At 40.0% G+C, this 17,807-nt stretch overlaps 1 protein-coding gene across 1 annotated transcript; it reads left to right on the top strand.

The window, feature by feature from the left end:
* Positions 1 to 4,628: 4,628 nt before the first annotated feature.
* Positions 4,629 to 14,095, top strand: LOC124358463. The gene is made up of 6 exons (XM_046810759.1): positions 4,629 to 5,198; positions 5,563 to 5,722; positions 6,615 to 7,265; positions 10,058 to 10,102; positions 10,755 to 10,941; positions 13,864 to 14,095. Exons 1-6 carry the CDS (start codon positions 5,028 to 5,030, stop codon positions 14,093 to 14,095), a joined length of 1,446 nt encoding a protein of 481 aa, XP_046666715.1. The 5' UTR covers positions 4,629 to 5,027.
* Positions 14,096 to 17,807: the final 3,712 nt, after the last annotated feature.

The following is a 17,807-nucleotide window of genomic DNA, read 5'->3' on the forward strand; positions in this document are numbered from 1 at the left end:
GGAGCCGCACGATACGGACCCGTGCGGTTTTCCTGGAGCACGACTAAAGGGGGCCCCACTACCTCCGAGAGAGGTGCATGAGAAAAACACCGGACCGGACATCAAAGATGGATCCAGATCCCTTCAAGCGTAGGGGGAAGTCACTAGGACCCCCCCCCGGGATCTGGACCAACCAAGCCAGTGGACCCGAAGAAAAAGGGGGTCAAGACACCCCCTGGGTCCACCTCGGCACACACCACAAGCCACCCCCCCCCCCAACAAAGACCTCGTTAAAACTGGGGGGAGCAATATATCCCGGACATGACATTTACCAATAAAGACATGGCAATGACTAACACGGATTGACGGCAGGTTCTCCCTCTCGGATTCGTTCAGGATCCGGAGGGAGGACTAACAATAAGGATTTGAGGGACGACCTCACACCTACTCGGATAGCAACCGAGAGGATGGTGACGGGAACCACAGATGGGACTGACGACGACTCAGATGGCTACGCCGTGGTCACGAAAAAGCGCAAGAACCGCTCGAGTCCGATAACTGACGCCAGGAAAACTAAGAAAGACAAAGTCGAGGCCTCCAGGTTAAGGTTAGGGGTGGGAACTGACGAAGATACTGACGACTCCGATAAGGAAGAATCCACGACAACAGGAATAACAAACTATGACATCGTCGAAAACTCGATCAACCTAGTCCTGGGGAAACTTAGACTGCTGCTAAAGAAGGCGGGATCATCTGACAAAATCCGTGACATCGAGAGGGAACTTCATTCTACCCTCCTGTGCGCGAGGCCGCTTCACGAGGAAAACTTGACGCTAAGGACATGTCTTAAGGAGAGAACCAGCATAATTAATATCTTCAAGGAAGCCATCCCTCCGACTCAGCAAGCTACAACATCGCACGTCGTAAATACAAGAGAAACAAAGAAGAGACTGCCGAAAATCATGGTGTACGACGTACCAAGGGTCCTGGAGGGATACAAAGAAGCCGAAGGAGGACTGATTACGGAATCACTTCAACTGTTCAGTATTATTTTAGTTAACGTTTACACAGTTCTTTTAAGAATGTCAAACGCGAGTGATCTCGAAGATGAAGAGCCCGTGCGTGTATCTTGTGTATTGGACGCGTTCTTAGAAAGTGATATTATATTAAGTTCAATAAACGAACTGCACTTCGTCCATTCAGTGGAAATAGACAGAGAAGCGGAGAAGGCAAACGAGAGATTTGTGTCGATTTTTAACAAATATGTACACCAACCGCATTTGATAGATCCCTACTTAGATACATTTCTTCTTCATATCGTGGAACTCGTCCGCAAGTCAGACTCAACATTAATAGTGAAAAGCAGAGCCTTTAAGTACCTCTTAAGTATATCAAGTGTTAGAGGTTATAAAATAGTTTTTGAACATTTGCCTCATGAGGTAAACTATCTTGAGCCAGTTCTAAAACTGCTAGAGGAGCAGGACACAAGAGACACAGAGAGCTGGCAGACCAGGTATGGACTCATTCTCTGGCTTTGCACCATCGTCAGTCTACCGTTTGACATCAACGGATTCAGCTTTAGTACATGCGGACAATCAGTCTCAGACAGGTTGCTTGACACATGCTTCATATACTTGATGTGTAATGATGCATCTCACGAGGTTGCTGCCTTTCTGTCAGCACGGTTCTCGTGGGAACAGAATGGAGAAAGGAAAAGTAAAAAAACCCAAAACTGAAACTCAAGAGGTAAGCGAAACTCAACCAGAAGAGCCACCGATTGAGCAATTAAGAGTGTCTGAGATGACCCCAATGGAGGAAGACAGACTTCTCCTGTCAGAAGGCGAAGTTCGGCCAGAAGAGCCAAAAAAGAAGCGGCTCTCGAGAGGCGAACTACGAAAGCGGAGGATTGAAGAGGCTGTCGCTAGAGGTGAGCCAATAATCCCCCGGAAAGAAAGGCAGAAGAGGTGGGAAGAGAAAAACCGAGCTCTGATAAAACCACACAACGAAGCCGGTTCCTCAAAAGGGAACTTGGTTGTTGTCGGGCCCCCAGAGCAAGGGAAAACTCATTCCATACCACCCCAAAAACAACAAACCCCAAGCTATGCAGGTGTGAAGAGGCTGCGATCGCAGCTGACACCTGAAGAACAAGCAAAGGGAGGGGAGAAAAGAAGGAAGGGGCGTGATGGAGGTGTCACTAAGAAGACACCCGAAACTTATGCCGAAATGATCTCTGTGGAGAAGCTGGCTATTGTCCGGCTCGAACACCCAGAAGTAAAATTATTGATGGAAGAAGCCAACAACCTGAAGAAAGTGCTGGGCAAACGCGCCTTTAAGGGCAAAAACGTTAGGATGTCCAGATGTCATGTTGAAGGTGGAGCGATAGTGGTCGGCTGTGTAAACACAGAAACTAAGGAGTGGCTAAAAAAGCAGGTCCAGGAGCTGAGTAGTTTTGAAGGAGTTCAGCTGAAAATGGGCCCAGCTAAAAGCCTAAAAATCTTAAAAATTTTAAGATTTTTAAAGTTTCAACTTTTATCCCTAATGACATCGAGGTGGACAGCAAGCAAGAGCTGTTCGAAGCCCTCAAAAACCAAAATGACCTTGACACGGACCAACAGACTGCTGTTGGAGGGAAATCTAGCACCAACGGCGAATTCCTGGTCCTTCATGTGGACGAAGACTCCCTGAAGAAGCTGAAGACTCTGGCGATGCGCGCATTTTTTGGCAGCGACAGGATCACCTTCAAGGTGCAGGGAGGTAACGACCAATAGAGGATGACAGCGGTGCTCCAGATAAACCTACACCACAACAGAGCAGCTACGGCAACACTCTGCCAGAAGATCCTGGCTGACGACATAGGCGTGGTCCTGATCCAAGAACCATGGACCGTTGGCAGTCGTGTGATGGGAATGAGCACCGCTAAAGGTAATTTGATATACGATTCTGGCAGTAACAACCCTAGAGCATGTATATATGTCAGTAACAAAATCAAATCACTAAAAATGGCACAAATGTTTTCTAGAGACACAGCCTTGACAGAGGTTCACTTGCAGACAGGTGATGGCAACATCAGAATCCTGTTTGCAGCGGTTTACCTCCCATACGATTCTCCAGAACCACCGCCAACTGCGGAGATGAGGCGGATTGTGGAGTTCGGAACCCTTACGCGGAGGCACCTAATTGTCGGTTGTGATGCGAATCCCCACCACACCGCTTGGGGGAGCAGCAACATCAACAATCGGGGTGAGTGCCTCTTGAATTTTATAGTAGAATCTAACTTAGTTATTATGAATCAAGGCCGTAAACCAACTTTTGTACAAAGAAGAGGTACAGGGGTAAGAGAAGAGGTCTTAGATATAACTCTGGCTAGCAACTATATTGCAACTAAAGTTTTAAACTGGAGTGTGCTGGATGAAGCATCTGATTCAGATCATAGGTATATCTCCTTTGACATGAGGTCGTACAAAATAAATGAGAACTATAGAAACCCAAAGAAAACAGATTGGGTAGCTTTCAATGCAGAGCTAAAAAGCAATCTAGTAATGAAAAATGGGTATTAGGGGCAAGGGGTCGAGGACATGGCGAACTCTTTGCAAAACGTCATGAAAGAATCGTACCACAAAGCCTGCCCCGTGATAGAAACAAATTCAAGGAAAAAAGCATGTTGGTGGAACCGGGGGCTGGAAACCTTGAGGAAAAACCTTCGCAGAGCATATAATACGTGCAAACGTGCAGGGAACTGGGATAGGTACTCTGCTGCCCTAACAGAGTACAATAAAGAGGTGAGAAGAGCTAAGAGAAACTCGTGGAGAGAATTCTGTCAGAGTATTGATAAGGCACCTGACTGTGCAAAACTCCAAAAAGTCCTAGCTTGAAGCCCCATAAATGTGGTGGGTACTCTACTTAGGGAAGATGGGACTCACACCAAGGATCCTGAGGAGACTTTTCAGTGTTTACTGAATACACACATCCCAGGACCTTTTAAAACCAGTGAAACAGTTGTTAGTGAATGGCGGCGAGAACCTAGAGATAGCTCGTCTAAGGAGGACTGGAACTGTGCAAAGACTGTTATCAACTACTTAGGGATAAAACGGGCCCTGGAGTCTTTTAAGCCGTTCAAGTCACCAGGTACCGATGGCATTTTTCCTGATTTACTGCAGGAAAGTGGGGGCTTGTGATACCTCTGCTTCTACGACTGTTTAGAACTAGTCTAGCGACAGGAGTCATACCCTCATCCTGGAGGACCTACCTCTAGGGTTATATTTATCCCGAAGCCAGGTAAACCCTCCTATGAGGTTGCAAAGGCCTGTAGACCAATAAGCCTAACATCCTTCTTCGTCAAGACCATAGAGAAGGTTCTGGATAGGCATTTAAGGGACACAGTCCTCATCAACCGTCCCTTACATCCAAATCAACATGCCTATCAGAAAGGTAAATCTTGTGAAACAGCCCTACACTGACTGGTTGGCAAGATTGAGCAAGCTATTGGACAAAAGGAAATAGCTTTAGCAGTATTCCTGGATATAGAAGGAGCTTTTGATAATACGAGTACTCACTCTATAGTGTCTAAGCTTACATCCAGGGGTACGGAGAAAACTGTTAGATGGATAAATAACAGGTTGACTGATATGAGTACCATAAATGCTGTACGTCAGAACCACACTAGCGTAACTCCAAATTTTTCGATATTCTGGTTTTGAGCATTCTGTATATATTTTTTTCTGCTTTATAAAGCCATAACAATGTAACTCCTTAAAAAAAAACCTAGCAGGAAATAGGAGTGTTTGAAATAGCTTAATTCCAAAGGGATGTAAGAACCAGAACAGCGTAAGGTCACTTAATATGTTATGGTCCTCACAAAAATTTAAAAAGTACAGAGCGTAACTCCAGCTGGGGAGTTACGCTACTCTGGCTCAACTTTATTGTTGCTAGAATGGTTGATACAAACAGCTGTTTTATTTTCTAGAGTAGTTGTGCATGTCTCAGCTGATTGGTCGAATGTGAAATTTACATGAATTGATGCCCTAACCTAAACTTATAGTTTCATCAACATGAGCAGCAGAGCGAAACTTATTTTACAATTAGCTTTGGAGGACAATGTAAATAATTCTCAGCAATTACTATTATTACCAGAACAAACTACTAAAGAAAACAATGAAACAAACGTCTTAAGCTTGTCTTCGATGGACACAAATCCTGCACCCTCATTGACATCATTACAGGTAAGCCTGGTTAAAATATACTTATACAATTACTTGTGTTGCAAACCAATTTTTTTACTGTTATAACTCTTAGCCCTCATTTTTTTCTAACAACTGGTATTATTCTTTTGTTAAACCTCTGGGTCCCAAAACTTGTTAAAAACTCTCCAGCAACTTCATCCCTACTACTTATAGGGTTAAAACACTTATTGGTAATCAAATTGGTATAGATTGATAAATCTGTTTACAATACTGGTGTGAGTTACTTTCAAGTGGCTGAGCCTATCCGTACAAAATTAAATTATAAGCATACCACAACAATAATTATACTATTAGCCTATTTTCACTGAAGGTCGTAAAAATACAATAAATTTATATTTTGCAGGCAGTTGATCCGTTTGTTCTTCTCAACAATGAAAATGAATATATAATGGAAGTCGAATCAGAAAGTAATAAAGAATTCGCTACTGATGAAAATATTGTTTGGAATGATGGTATTACCAACCAGGATTTTCAGTCATATGATATCTCCTTTTCATCGCAAGGTAAGTGTTCATCAAGAATGTTTTAAACTCACTACTATAAAAGACTGCAGTATAATAAGCGACCACCCGTCGAATACCAGTATATCGTTAGTCAATATCGAAACTATTGAGTACATAAACATTCGAATTATAAATATTTAAAATTAATAACATTGTCATCTGTTATTATTTTAGATATTACAGCTGAATTAGACTGTGAATTGAAATAACTATGATGTAATTACCGGTAGGATATTTTGGTTGTGGTAGATAATCACGAATATCGATACTACGATTATATGAATAGTCGATATACTGTTAATCGACTGATGGTCATTTATTATATTGCAGCCCTATAAAACCATTCACCATGATGGGAAAGTTTTGTAAATTATAGTGGACTTGTTTTTTTTTGTCATACTACACAAATAATAGCTATTTGTATACTTAAGCTTACCCATGAAGTGAGTGTTTTTCGTTCTTACAGATTAAGTGTGTTACAAGTACATTCATACGTATATATTTATCTTAATTTTTGGTGCCATATACAACTAATTCATATTTTTAAAGCTGCTTTGATGATTGCAAACTGCTAAAAATATGTAGTTTACCATGCTTGATATTGCAATTTTAATCTCAAGTTTGACATTCGGCCTTCTTTTTGTAGAGACAAATTTTTATGTTGTACAAAATGTGAATAAAATTTCAATAAAACAAATGTTTTGTCATACTAATTTACAAATGATTCTACCAAGGCTTTCATACATTAGTTCATACTGGACCTAAAAATGTGATGCTTAAACACTTCTAATTATATATACTTTAATTATGATCTTCAGCGGTTATGTTAATCAAGTTTTAAATTTATAATACCACATTTATAACCGATAATTCACAATTTCATATTTTTCAGGCCTAGTTGCTGAAGAAGAGGATAGTCTTCAAGAATTGGCTGTCTCTGGTAATGCAGATATCCCATCACCAGGAACTTCTGTTTTGTCATCTAACGTAGATGACACTGATATTGATAGCACATACTGTCCTCGTTTCAACTCAGAGTCAGAACTATCTACTGATGAGTCTATAGTGAGTATTCCTAGAGTTGCTTCAAAGGTTTCAAGTGACAGTACTTCTTATGTGAGGAGGAGCCAAAAGATAGCTCAAGACAAAATTCTACTGGTTCCTTACACTGATTCGGACACGGAGGAAGAAGCAAACAAAACCAATCCTAATGTAAAAAAAGGAAAGAAGAGGGTGAGGAATGAAAACAAATGGAAAAAATGTGTGAGGAAACAGCTAAGAGTTAGTGGAAAAAACTATCTTAGTGCTAAGGGAGCAGAGATTAAAGCAAGATCTCTGAAATCTCCTTGCAAATCTACTTGCCGTCTCAAGTGCTATCAGCGCTTTACATTACCAAAGATCAGAGAGAAGGTATATTTTCAGATTTTTGGAGAGAAGACAGAGACTGGGATTCTAAAACGTCAGTTTGTTGTTTCCTACATAAGCAGCAAGCCTGTCGCTAGGTCCAGGAAGAAAGATGGCTCAAAGGGAAACCGGGCTCAAAGTAATAAATTTAGTTTTCAAATAAATAGTTGTGAAGAAATAGTCTGCAAAACATTTTTCCTAAACACTCTGGCTATCTCTGAGATGTTTATGCGAATATCACAACAGAAAACAAGCAAGACAGGAATGGTTGAGCCTGACCAAAGAGGTAAACATGTACCTGGAACAAAAATTAAGAATGAAATAATAGATGGAATTAAATCTCATATTTCAAAATATCCAGCGTATCAAAGCCATTACAGCAGAGAACGTACAAGCAGGAAATATTTGGGCAATCACCTCAACATTAACAAAATGTATGGACTGTATGTTGAAGAGTGTAGAGAAAAACAAGTTAATCCTGCAAAGAAGTGGTTGTTTAGCAAAGTGTTTAATGAGGACTTTAACATGGCATTCAAGTTACCAGACAATGACACATGCGATGTGTGTGATGAATTTGAATGTAGATTGAAGAATAAACAAAATTCAGAAGAATTGGAAGAGATTAGCAGGAGACACCAAGAGCATTTAGATGAGGCTGCGTCCAGATATCGTTTGAAAAGGGAAGACAAACTTCATGGAAAAGAAGATCACAAAAGCAAAGTAGTAATGGCTGACCTTCAAAAATGTCTCCCTACACCTAATCTTACAAATTCACAAAGCTTTTACCTAAGGAAACTTTGGACACTAAATTACACGATTCATGATCCTGCAAACAATAAGACCTGGTGCATGCTATGGGATGAAGTAACAGGGGGTAGAGGTGGAAGTGAAATGGCCTCTTGTTTTTATGCTTGGGCAAGTAGAGATATTATTGAAAGCGGAATTGAGAAATTAACCGTCTGGACAGACAACTGTAGCGGACAAAACCGTAACATGAACATGATTTTAATGTATATATGGTTATTGAAAACTAGTCCAAACTTGAGAGAGATAAATCACAAATTTTTGCTTCCAGGTCACACACATATGGAAGTAGATGGCCAACACAGTATAATTGAAAGAGCCAAGAAACATATTTCTGGCAACACAATATATACATGTAATGATTGGGCAAATTGTATTGCTTCCTGTAAGAAGAAAGACCCCTTTGAAGTTAAGAGAATGAATTTAGAAGATTTTCTAGATTTCATGGCCATTGTGAAAGGCAGAAAATCTGCTTTCGTAGCAAGAAAGAAAAACACTGATGGTGAACCCTTTTTGATATCTGCAACTGTGTGGTTGCAACTTAGATCTGACAAAGTGGGTGTTCTTTTTTACAAAACTAATTTTAAAAATGACACGTTCAAAGAAGTTGACCTAACCAGACGATCTCTGAGAAATCAAGAAGTTACAATGCCTACAACCATCCCTCAGCTAAGACAGAGCAAAAAGCCAATCAGCTCACAGAAATACAGAGATCTCATGACAATTTTACAATGGGTACCTAATGAGTATAAAGCTTACTTTCAACTCCTGCCCCATGGAGAGGATGCGGGAGACTTTCCAGATGAAGATTCAACGTCAGTTGAGTTATTTAAAAAAAATATTTATCATCTACCAATGAATTTCATGTTTTAATTTTTGACTTAACCTTACTTATGTAAACATATTAATAAATAAGTATTATTAATTTAGATGTATATAAAAATAAAAGCGTATCTTAAATATATGTGTTTTTTATTTTGAACCATAACAGCGTAAGTCCCTTACCAAGCTATTAAAAAATTTCAAAAAAATTATTAAACCAAAGTCATGAATAATTCACCTCTAAAAACATAAAAAACATAATAATTCATAAAAAGTCCAAGCCATAGAATTGTTACAGTAAAGAAACATATGTTCTTACAAGTTTTTGTGCTCTCCTGTAAAATTAGTGACATGTGAGTTGCGCTAGTCTGGTTCTGAGGTACAGAATGGTACTCAGTAGTTTACACCGTGGGGCCGTGAGTACCATATTTGGTACTCACCATTCTGAACATTCAGTTTTATTTTTGTTTGTTTTTTCGAAACAGTAATTAAATTAAATGTTTTTTCAGAAAGGTGTTTCTTATAAAAACATGTGTTTAAGCTTTTTATGACTTTAGCAAGTAATTTTATGCTTGTCATTTGACAGTTGGCAGCACTTGTTTGTTGTTTATTTTTCAGTTGAATGGATTTGTTGGTTATAGTCACTTGTTGACAGTACATTAGTGCAACTTAAAAATGGATAATGAGAATGACGGATATATTTTACAACTATTAGATGAAAGTTTCAGAAGTTCTGAGGCAGGAAATGTTTTGTATGATAGTGACAATTTCATTGAAGTTTTTGATGACGATTTAGATGCTGATCCAGATTTTGTGTTCAGTTGCAATGAAACCAGTGACAGTGATATTGACTACGTTGAACCAGCCCCAAGTACCAGTACTGGAGTATCACGAAAACGTAAGCTTATAACAAGTACACCTAAGAAAAATCATGTAACACACACAAAAACATGTTTAAACAATAATAAGCAAGTAGCTAAAAAAAACTCAAGTTCAGGCTAAAGCTAGCATTTAAATGGAACCTGAACAGCCTATTGTTGATGGGAATGACGTAGATCAAGATTATCCTAATAGGTCTCATAATCAACCTACTTGTTTGAACATTGGGCAAACATGGAAACCAGTTGACAGTTTTCAATATATACCCATTCAATCTTGAAGGCGATGAAGTTGGAATCAACCATGTCATAATTGACACCATGATAAATTTAGCTCCTGTAGATTTCTACCAACTATTTTTAGATGATGAATTACTATCTTTATTAGTAACTGAAACTAATAGTTATGCTGAACAATGTTTGACAGCTCAGCAAAATACAAACACAGGCATCAGTCCCCACTCTCGTCTAGGTAAGTGGAAAAATTGTACTGCCGAAGAAATGAAGAATTTCTTAGGTATAATTATGTTGATGGGCCTTCAAAATTTCCCAAGTATTACTGACTATTGGCGTCAAGATGATTTGTACGTGTCACACATTCCAAAAATCATGTCACGAAATAGATTTGAGCTCTTGCTGAGAATGTTTCACTGTGCAGACAACGAACAAGAGCACGAGGGTGATAGGCTATATAAAATTTCAAACCTCGTGGCAATATTGAATGAAAAATTCAAATACTATGTAAAACTTAAAGATTAAACATGTATTGATGAATCAGTTGAAAAATAAAAGGCATCGTTATGGAGTAAAAGTATTCAAATTGTGTGTGGATGGAGGTTACACATGTACTTACAAAGTATATGCTGGAAAAGAAAAGGAGCCTGAGCAAGAAGTTTCAGCCAAAGTTGTATTAGAATTAATGGAACCTTATCTTAATTTTGGCAAAACTCTGTATACTGATAATTGGTATACAAGTGTTAAGTTAGCAAAAACTCTTAATGATAATAGTACACACTTAGTAGGAACAATCAGGAAAAACCGGAAAAAATTACCTAAAGACGTATTGGTAAAAAAGTTGGAAAAAAGGTGAAATAATAGCCAATAAAATGATGATAACATTGTAGTACTGAAATGGAAAGATAAGCGGGACGTATTGATGTTATCGACGAAGCATGGTGACGAGATGCAGGAGATAACATTGAAGGGTGGAAAAAAGAAAATGAAACCTACAGCAACCATAGACTACAACAGTGGCAAGTCCTTCATAGACTTAAGTGACCAAATGGGATCTTATTCTTCACCTCTTAGGAGGTCAGTCAAGTGGTACAGAAAAATTGCAGTTGACATTCTTCTAACCACATGTGTTATCAATGATCAGTATTTGTTCAAAACAGTCACAGAAAGGAATTTGACAATTTCCGAATTTAGAGAGTGACGTGTGAGAACTAAAAAATAAGGACCAACATCTAGTAGACCTTCCCAGGGCACCTGTGAGTTCTCATACACTTCAGAAAAGCAAACGAAGCAAATGTTGTGTTTGATATATACAGCATCAGCTAGAGGGTGGAAGGCAGTTGGCACAAAAAGTTACAAAAAAGGTTTCAACCATTTGTTCTGAATGTGAAAATTTTCTCTGTTCGGAGTGTTTTTTGCCAAACATGTAACAAAGGTCAAGTAGATTTATCACTAGGCAAAATTGTTATAATTCAATGTGTCTTATGAATTATACTCTTATCTACACTGTATTGATATGTATTAGTTTGGTTCAGTTTTGCATAATTTTTTTATATCTTTTTTAAACAACCTGTGAGTGCGTACTTAATGAGCCTAACCCTTTTATTACAAATATTCATAGGATAATCTCAGATTTTCGTTTATGTTGGTTCTAATACAGCATGATAGATACAAAAATGTTCTTCAACCACAGGCCATGAGTACCATTTTTGTTACTCGTGTTCACCCACAGGCCATGAGTACCAAATTTGGTACTCACTTCAAAAAATATTTTATTGTATTAACATTTTTACTAAATTTACTTTCTATAATGTATGAAAAAACAAGTATTTACAAATTTTATTAAGAGAAAAATTGTGGCCTCAGCAAAAAAGGGAGTGGCAGTCAACCTGTTAAGAGCAGAAGAGCACAGGCATCTCTGTGCGGAGTCACAAGAGAGGTCAAAACGCAGGATTTCCACAAGGAGGTGTATTATCACCAAGCCTGTGGAACATAGTTGTGGATGACTTACTCTGGACTCTGAATGAACAGGTTATGTATGCTCAAGGCTATGCAGATGATGTTGTCATACTCATAAGAGGCAAGCATATGGTTACGTGTCTGGAAATGATGCAGAGAGCACTGGCCATTGTGGAGCGATGGTGTGACGAAGGACTTGCAGTGAATCCTTCGAAGACCGTCATGATACCATTTACAAGTAGGAGGAAACTGGAAATCACAGAGCTAGTCCTATGTGTGGGCCAGATACAGATAAGCAGGGAGTTCAAATATCTAGGAGTCAAACTAGATGATAAACTCACTTGGAATAGTCATCTGGAATACATAATCAGCCGATCTCAGACTACATTGATGATGGTAAGACGTGCGGTAGGATGCACATGGGGGCTTAGACCTGACATGTCACATTGGCTGTACACCAGAGTCATCAGACCAATGATGGTGTATGGCTCAGTGGTATGGTGGCCAAAAGTCCAACAGATGACTGCCGCAAAAAACCTTTCAAAGGTACAGCGGTTGGCATGCTTGGGGACAATGGGCGCTATGAGAGGAACACCAACCGCTGTTATGGAAGTAGTGCTAAACCTCCCACCCCTAGACATATTCGTCATAAGAGAGGCTAGGATGGCTGCCTACAGACTGAAGTGTAATGGGAACTGGCATCATCACCATGCTAGTAAGCACTCCAAGATCGTTAACATTCTCAAACTGGATATTCTAGAAATTATGTCTGACAGAATGGCAAAGGTTACGGACTGGGAAAAACAATTTCAAGTCAACAATGTTGAAAGGAAGGAATGGTCAAAGGTGAGCCTGACTACATGAAGAAGGCTCTAACCTGGTACACGGACGGGTCAAAGGCTCTGAAGGGTACTGGGGCAGGAGTCTGGGGAGCCAGACCTAGGGTTAACTAAAGCTTTAGCCTAGGTAAACTGGCAAATGTCTTTCAGGCTGAAGTTACAGCCCTTGCAGAATGTGCAAGAGTTAATGTGGAAAGGGGTTACAAAGGCAAAACCATCTACATTAACTCGGACAGCAGGGCTGCTCTGCAGGCCTTGGCCAACCATGACTGTAATTAGAAGACAGTTTGGAAATGCCATAAGGTTATGAAATTGCTGGCGAAAACCAATCAAGTTATTCTAACTTGGGTGACTGGACATAGAGGAATCACAGGTAATGAATGGGCAGACAGTTGCGCTAACTTGGGAGCCAACTGTACTTTTACCGGTCCTGAACCAACGTGTGGGGTCTCATATAACTTAGCACGTAGATCAGTTACCAAGTGGATGGTTAACAAACCCCTACAACATTGGAGAAATACTGAGGGGAATGTACAAGCAAAGCGGATGCTCAAGGGACCATCAAGGAACATTGCAGCAGATGCCCTTAGAATGAGTAGAACGGAGATCCGAAAGGTGACTGGTTTTATTACAGGTCATTGGATATTCCGAAGTCACCTGAACAGAATAGGTATTCCAGTTCAGGAAACACTGTGCAGGAAATGTGGCAAGGCTGAAGAAACAGCCAAGCACGTCATATTTGAATGTCCGGCATTACAGAACAAACGCTCAAGATCCCTAGGTGTTCTTATGCATACGGAAGAGGGGTTGGAACAGGAAAGCATTGTTCAGAAGATCTCATGGTTTTGTAAAGGCCTGGGATTTAATACAGCTTAAACCTGGGAGAGGGTGCACAATAAGCCGGATGGCTGAAACCTGGCCCTCTTTAACAAAAACAAAAAACAAAAAAAAGGGTCCTGGAGCCAAATGAGCTCGTGAGGGACATCTTCGAGCAGAACATCCGTTCAACGGGATGGAGCCGAAAACCTTCGTGGGAGGCTTCACCCCCCTCTTCAGGACGGGCCCGAGGGACCCCGAGACGTGTCACTGGGCCTGCGAAGTCAGCCCAGAGATAAGATGAACCCTTTTACGTTCTGGACGACTTTGCCTAGACTGGAGAGCATGCAGTTATTGACTAGATCGTAACGACGAGATGCTACAGATGCCAGAGATACGGCCACCTGGCCAAAACCTGCAACGCGACGAGAGATACGAGTGGACACTGCTGTAAGGAGGGACATTCGATTCGTGACTGCAAAGACATGAACAAGCCACCGACCTGCACGAACTGCAAGAGAGCTGGAAAAGATCATAAACACGCGCTGACATCGAACACCTGCCCCAGCTACCTTGCAGAGTGCTCCAGGATCTCGACACAGACCAACTATGACTAGGCCCTAAAGCCGCGTTTACACGAGGCCAGCTAGCAGTCAGCTGGACTGCTAGCTGGCCTCGTGTAAACGCTACCGGCGCCAGCTGACACTCCAGTCCAGTGGGAAAAAGCCGATCCAGTGCACTGGCTTGAGGAGTAGATTTGACGCCAGTCCAGTTCCCCCACCACCAAAAACTGAGACTGGCGCGGCCTACTGAAAGCTTGTGAACGACTCCGGCCAGTCGGTCCAGTCCAGTACAGACCTGTCTGCATGCAACACCCCTACTGTAGTGCACTTTTCTATTTAGTTTTGTTCAACATATTTTGTACTTTTTTACACCATGACGTCTAAAAAGTGGAGTGAATGGTTAAATATGAAGTTTATTGATGCCTACAAAGAACAAGAGTGTTTGTGGAATCAGTTTAATCCATTGTACAAAAATAAATTTGCTCGTGAAACGGCCTTAAAAAAACTTGCCGAAATAATGGAGTTGGATGATTTTGGTGTTATTGAATGCACCAAAATGCCAAAAACGTTTTCAACAACGCGTCTGGCCCGTGACAACCTATAATTGTACACTTTTTCATCAAACGTTAGGTTCGGGCCACCAAATGGTTTCATCAGGTATTCTTTCAAAGGGAAAGCATCATCTCCAACTATTACACCCCCTTCTGGCAAAAGTCCATTGTTGAGTGCATTGAACAAAGTACTACTTTGGAAAACTGTGCTGTCAGAAACAGTTCCATTACTTCCTACATCAACATATAAGAAACGGTAATCATGATCCACTAAAGCAAAAAGGACAGTACTGAAGGTTTTTTTGTAACCAAAATATGCTGTTCCAGAATGGTCTGGAGCCCTTATTTGAATATGTTTCCCGTCAATTGATCCATAACACCCAGGAAAGTTCCATCTATCTCGAAAGCCTTCCTCACTTTTTTTCCACTTTTCTTCTGTATCAGGAACTTGAAAAACAAGGGTTCCTAATTACTTAAAGTTTAACCATAGTATAATGGTGTTTTTTTTCAGGTTCCAGTTACCCAAACAAGAGACAATAATGAGAGTGAGGTAACAGATATTGGTACTGAGCCAAGCAGTGTTGCTGCTACAAGTCCACAGTCTGATGAAGACACGCAAGTTGATGATCCACTGCCAGCACCAGCGACACTAAAGAATACACAAAATAGTGAGTCACAACTTAAACCGCCTTCATGCAAAAAATTCAGGCCCCGCTCCAAAATACAACAAATTGCTGCTACTGCAAACCAACTGCAGAAACTGAGCGATTCCTTGAACACAAAACCTTCAGAACAAAATGAGTGGGATGCGTTCGGCAATTTAGTAGCAGCCCATCTAAAAAAACTGACTCCTCGCAGGGCTCTTGACGCGGAAATGAAAATCCATTCGGTACTCAACGAATGCCGTATGCAAGACTTAATTGACAAAACTATCATTCCGTCACACTCAGGCTCGTCTGTGCGCTCCGTGGAAAGCAGTGATGTATCACTTTCTCCAGGGACGTCTGTACAAGAGGCAAATCAATTTTTACTGTTGGAACCCGCATCTTATCTTGCCGACTACTACACCAATGCTAACATTTGAATACAAGTTTGTTTGTATAATTTAAATTTTGTAATAAAAATTATGTGAGTGAAATTAAACAAATCTTATATTCAGTAAAAAGTCCTTACTTAATATCCTTTAATATCCATTTTTACCATAGGCGTTTTATAGGGGGACTATATATACCATAGTCACTTGGGGGCAAAAACCCCCTATATAAGGGACCCATAAGTCGTGTCATGTTAATGTTTACGTTTCTATCAATGAACTTAATAATGCAAAATAAATCTTATATTTTTTATATGGTTTGTATAAAACTGATTAAAGTAACATTGATTTTTAAGTTTGCAACTATACTATAAAGCAAAATGTTGTGTACCTGAATAAACTCCTGCAGACAGGTGTACAAAGCTTCACAAACTTCTGGCACAAATTTTGAAATTGCGGGTTTCGAAACTCGAAACATAGCCTGTAGAACTCTATAACTTGCTCCCGTAGCTAAATATGCCAATGTTACTTCCAACTTTAACTTGGGAGTTAGAGCTTCTCTCATAACAGTGTCTTGTTTGGCAATCAAGGGCGATACTCAGCTCTATATTCAATGGGATTTTCTAATCGCAATTCTGATAACAGCTGAGATGAGGCCCCAGATGAATCTCTCCGCAAAATCCATTTTCTTGTCCACTCTCGTTTCTTGTTAAGTTCTTCTTGCAGCACCTTAGAGGATTCACTCACAAAATCTCAACACAAATCTCGAAAAATGTTATTCAACTCAACGCGGGTGAGGCTTGTAGATGCACTCTCCTCCATGGTTCTAGCTCAACTGGCGGCAGTCAACTGGATACGTCTAAACGGTTACTGGAGCCAGTCAGCTGGCCTCCAGTTCTCACAATAAACTGGCGCCAGTCAACTGGACTACCAACTGGCCTCGTGTAAACGCGGCTTAACGACGAGAGATCATAAGGGTCGGGCAGCTGAATCTTAGAAACTCTTATTGGAAAAAGAATTTTATTGGAAAAATTAGTAGCTATAGGCGTCCGCGGCACTGCTTTGGCTTGGTTTAGTAGTTATTTCAAAGAAAGGCGTCAAGTGGTTTCAATCTGTGGACATAATAGTGACGAACAAACTGTCAATTGCGGGGTAATCCAGGGCAGTACGTTAGGACCAGTTTTATTTTTGATTTATATCAATAATATTTCCAGAATTAATTTATTTGGGAAGCTTTATTTGTTTGTTAACGACAGTTTGATTTTCATTCCAGGTAAAAACTTCCGAGATGTTAAATTAAATGCAATGAGTAATAAAATGGTTCTGACCAAAATATTCTTAAATTGAATATTTCCAAAACAAAATTTATGCCTATTTCTCTGCATTCTAGTACAGAATATAATGTGACAGATCTAATAATTCATCAGTGCGGTAGTTACTCGAATTCGACATGTGGGTGCAAAGAAATAGAGCTCGTAAAACTCTACAAATACCTGGGAGTTGTTTTTGACTCTCGCTTAAATTGGTCTGAGCACGTTGATTATGTCCTTAAGAAAATTAGAAAGTATATTTATGCATTTAGGAAACTAAGTGAAATTTTAGACGGAAACGAGATAAAATTAGCGTATTATACTTACGTCCAGTCACTTCTTTCCTTCGGTAACATTGCGTGGGGCGGTGCGTGTAAAACGCTTCTTGAACCTCTTTTCATTACGAAAAAAAGAGTATACTAAAGGCAGGGTTGAGGGAAAATGTGCGTTATCCAACTGAGTCTCTCTTTCATGAATCCTCCTACTTTCACTAAGACTCAGCAACATGGTCAGTATATTCAGCTGACGTGTATAAGAGGTTAGTTTCTTGTTGTTATTTCAAAGTGGAGGTTATTTGTTACATATAGTGACGTTTTACCATGTTTTCTAACTTATTTCTACTTAAATTCAACATTACGGATAAGACCTTAAGATACTGACTTATGTCTTTTTGAAGATTTGCCGGATGTATGTCCAAGTTCAGATGTGAGTGATTGTGAAGATGATGGTGATGAAGTTAGGTTAGGAGACAATGACAGTACTTTGGATATCATAAGGCTTGGATCATTAGTTATGAATGTAATTCCTCCTGTTGTAATTTCAAGTGGTAAAAGTGATGTGTTGGATGATAATCCTAATCCATTAGCTAGCAT

Source organism: Homalodisca vitripennis, chromosome 3 (assembly GCF_021130785.1).
Source record: "Homalodisca vitripennis isolate AUS2020 chromosome 3, UT_GWSS_2.1, whole genome shotgun sequence".
Lineage (NCBI taxonomy): Eukaryota > Metazoa > Arthropoda > Insecta > Hemiptera > Cicadellidae > Homalodisca > Homalodisca vitripennis.

Bases quoted from the DNA above. Each gene is read 5' to 3' on its own strand.
- LOC124358463 (XM_046810759.1), top strand. From the start codon at position 5,028: ATGAGCAGCAGAGCGAAACTTATTTTACAATTAGCTTTGGAGGACAAT. The intron at 5,199-5,562 runs GTAAGCCTGGTT...TATATTTTGCAG, and splicing joins CCTCATTGACATCATTACAG to GCAGTTGATCCGTTTGTTCT. The intron at 5,723-6,614 runs GTAAGTGTTCAT...CATATTTTTCAG, and splicing joins TATCTCCTTTTCATCGCAAG to GCCTAGTTGCTGAAGAAGAG.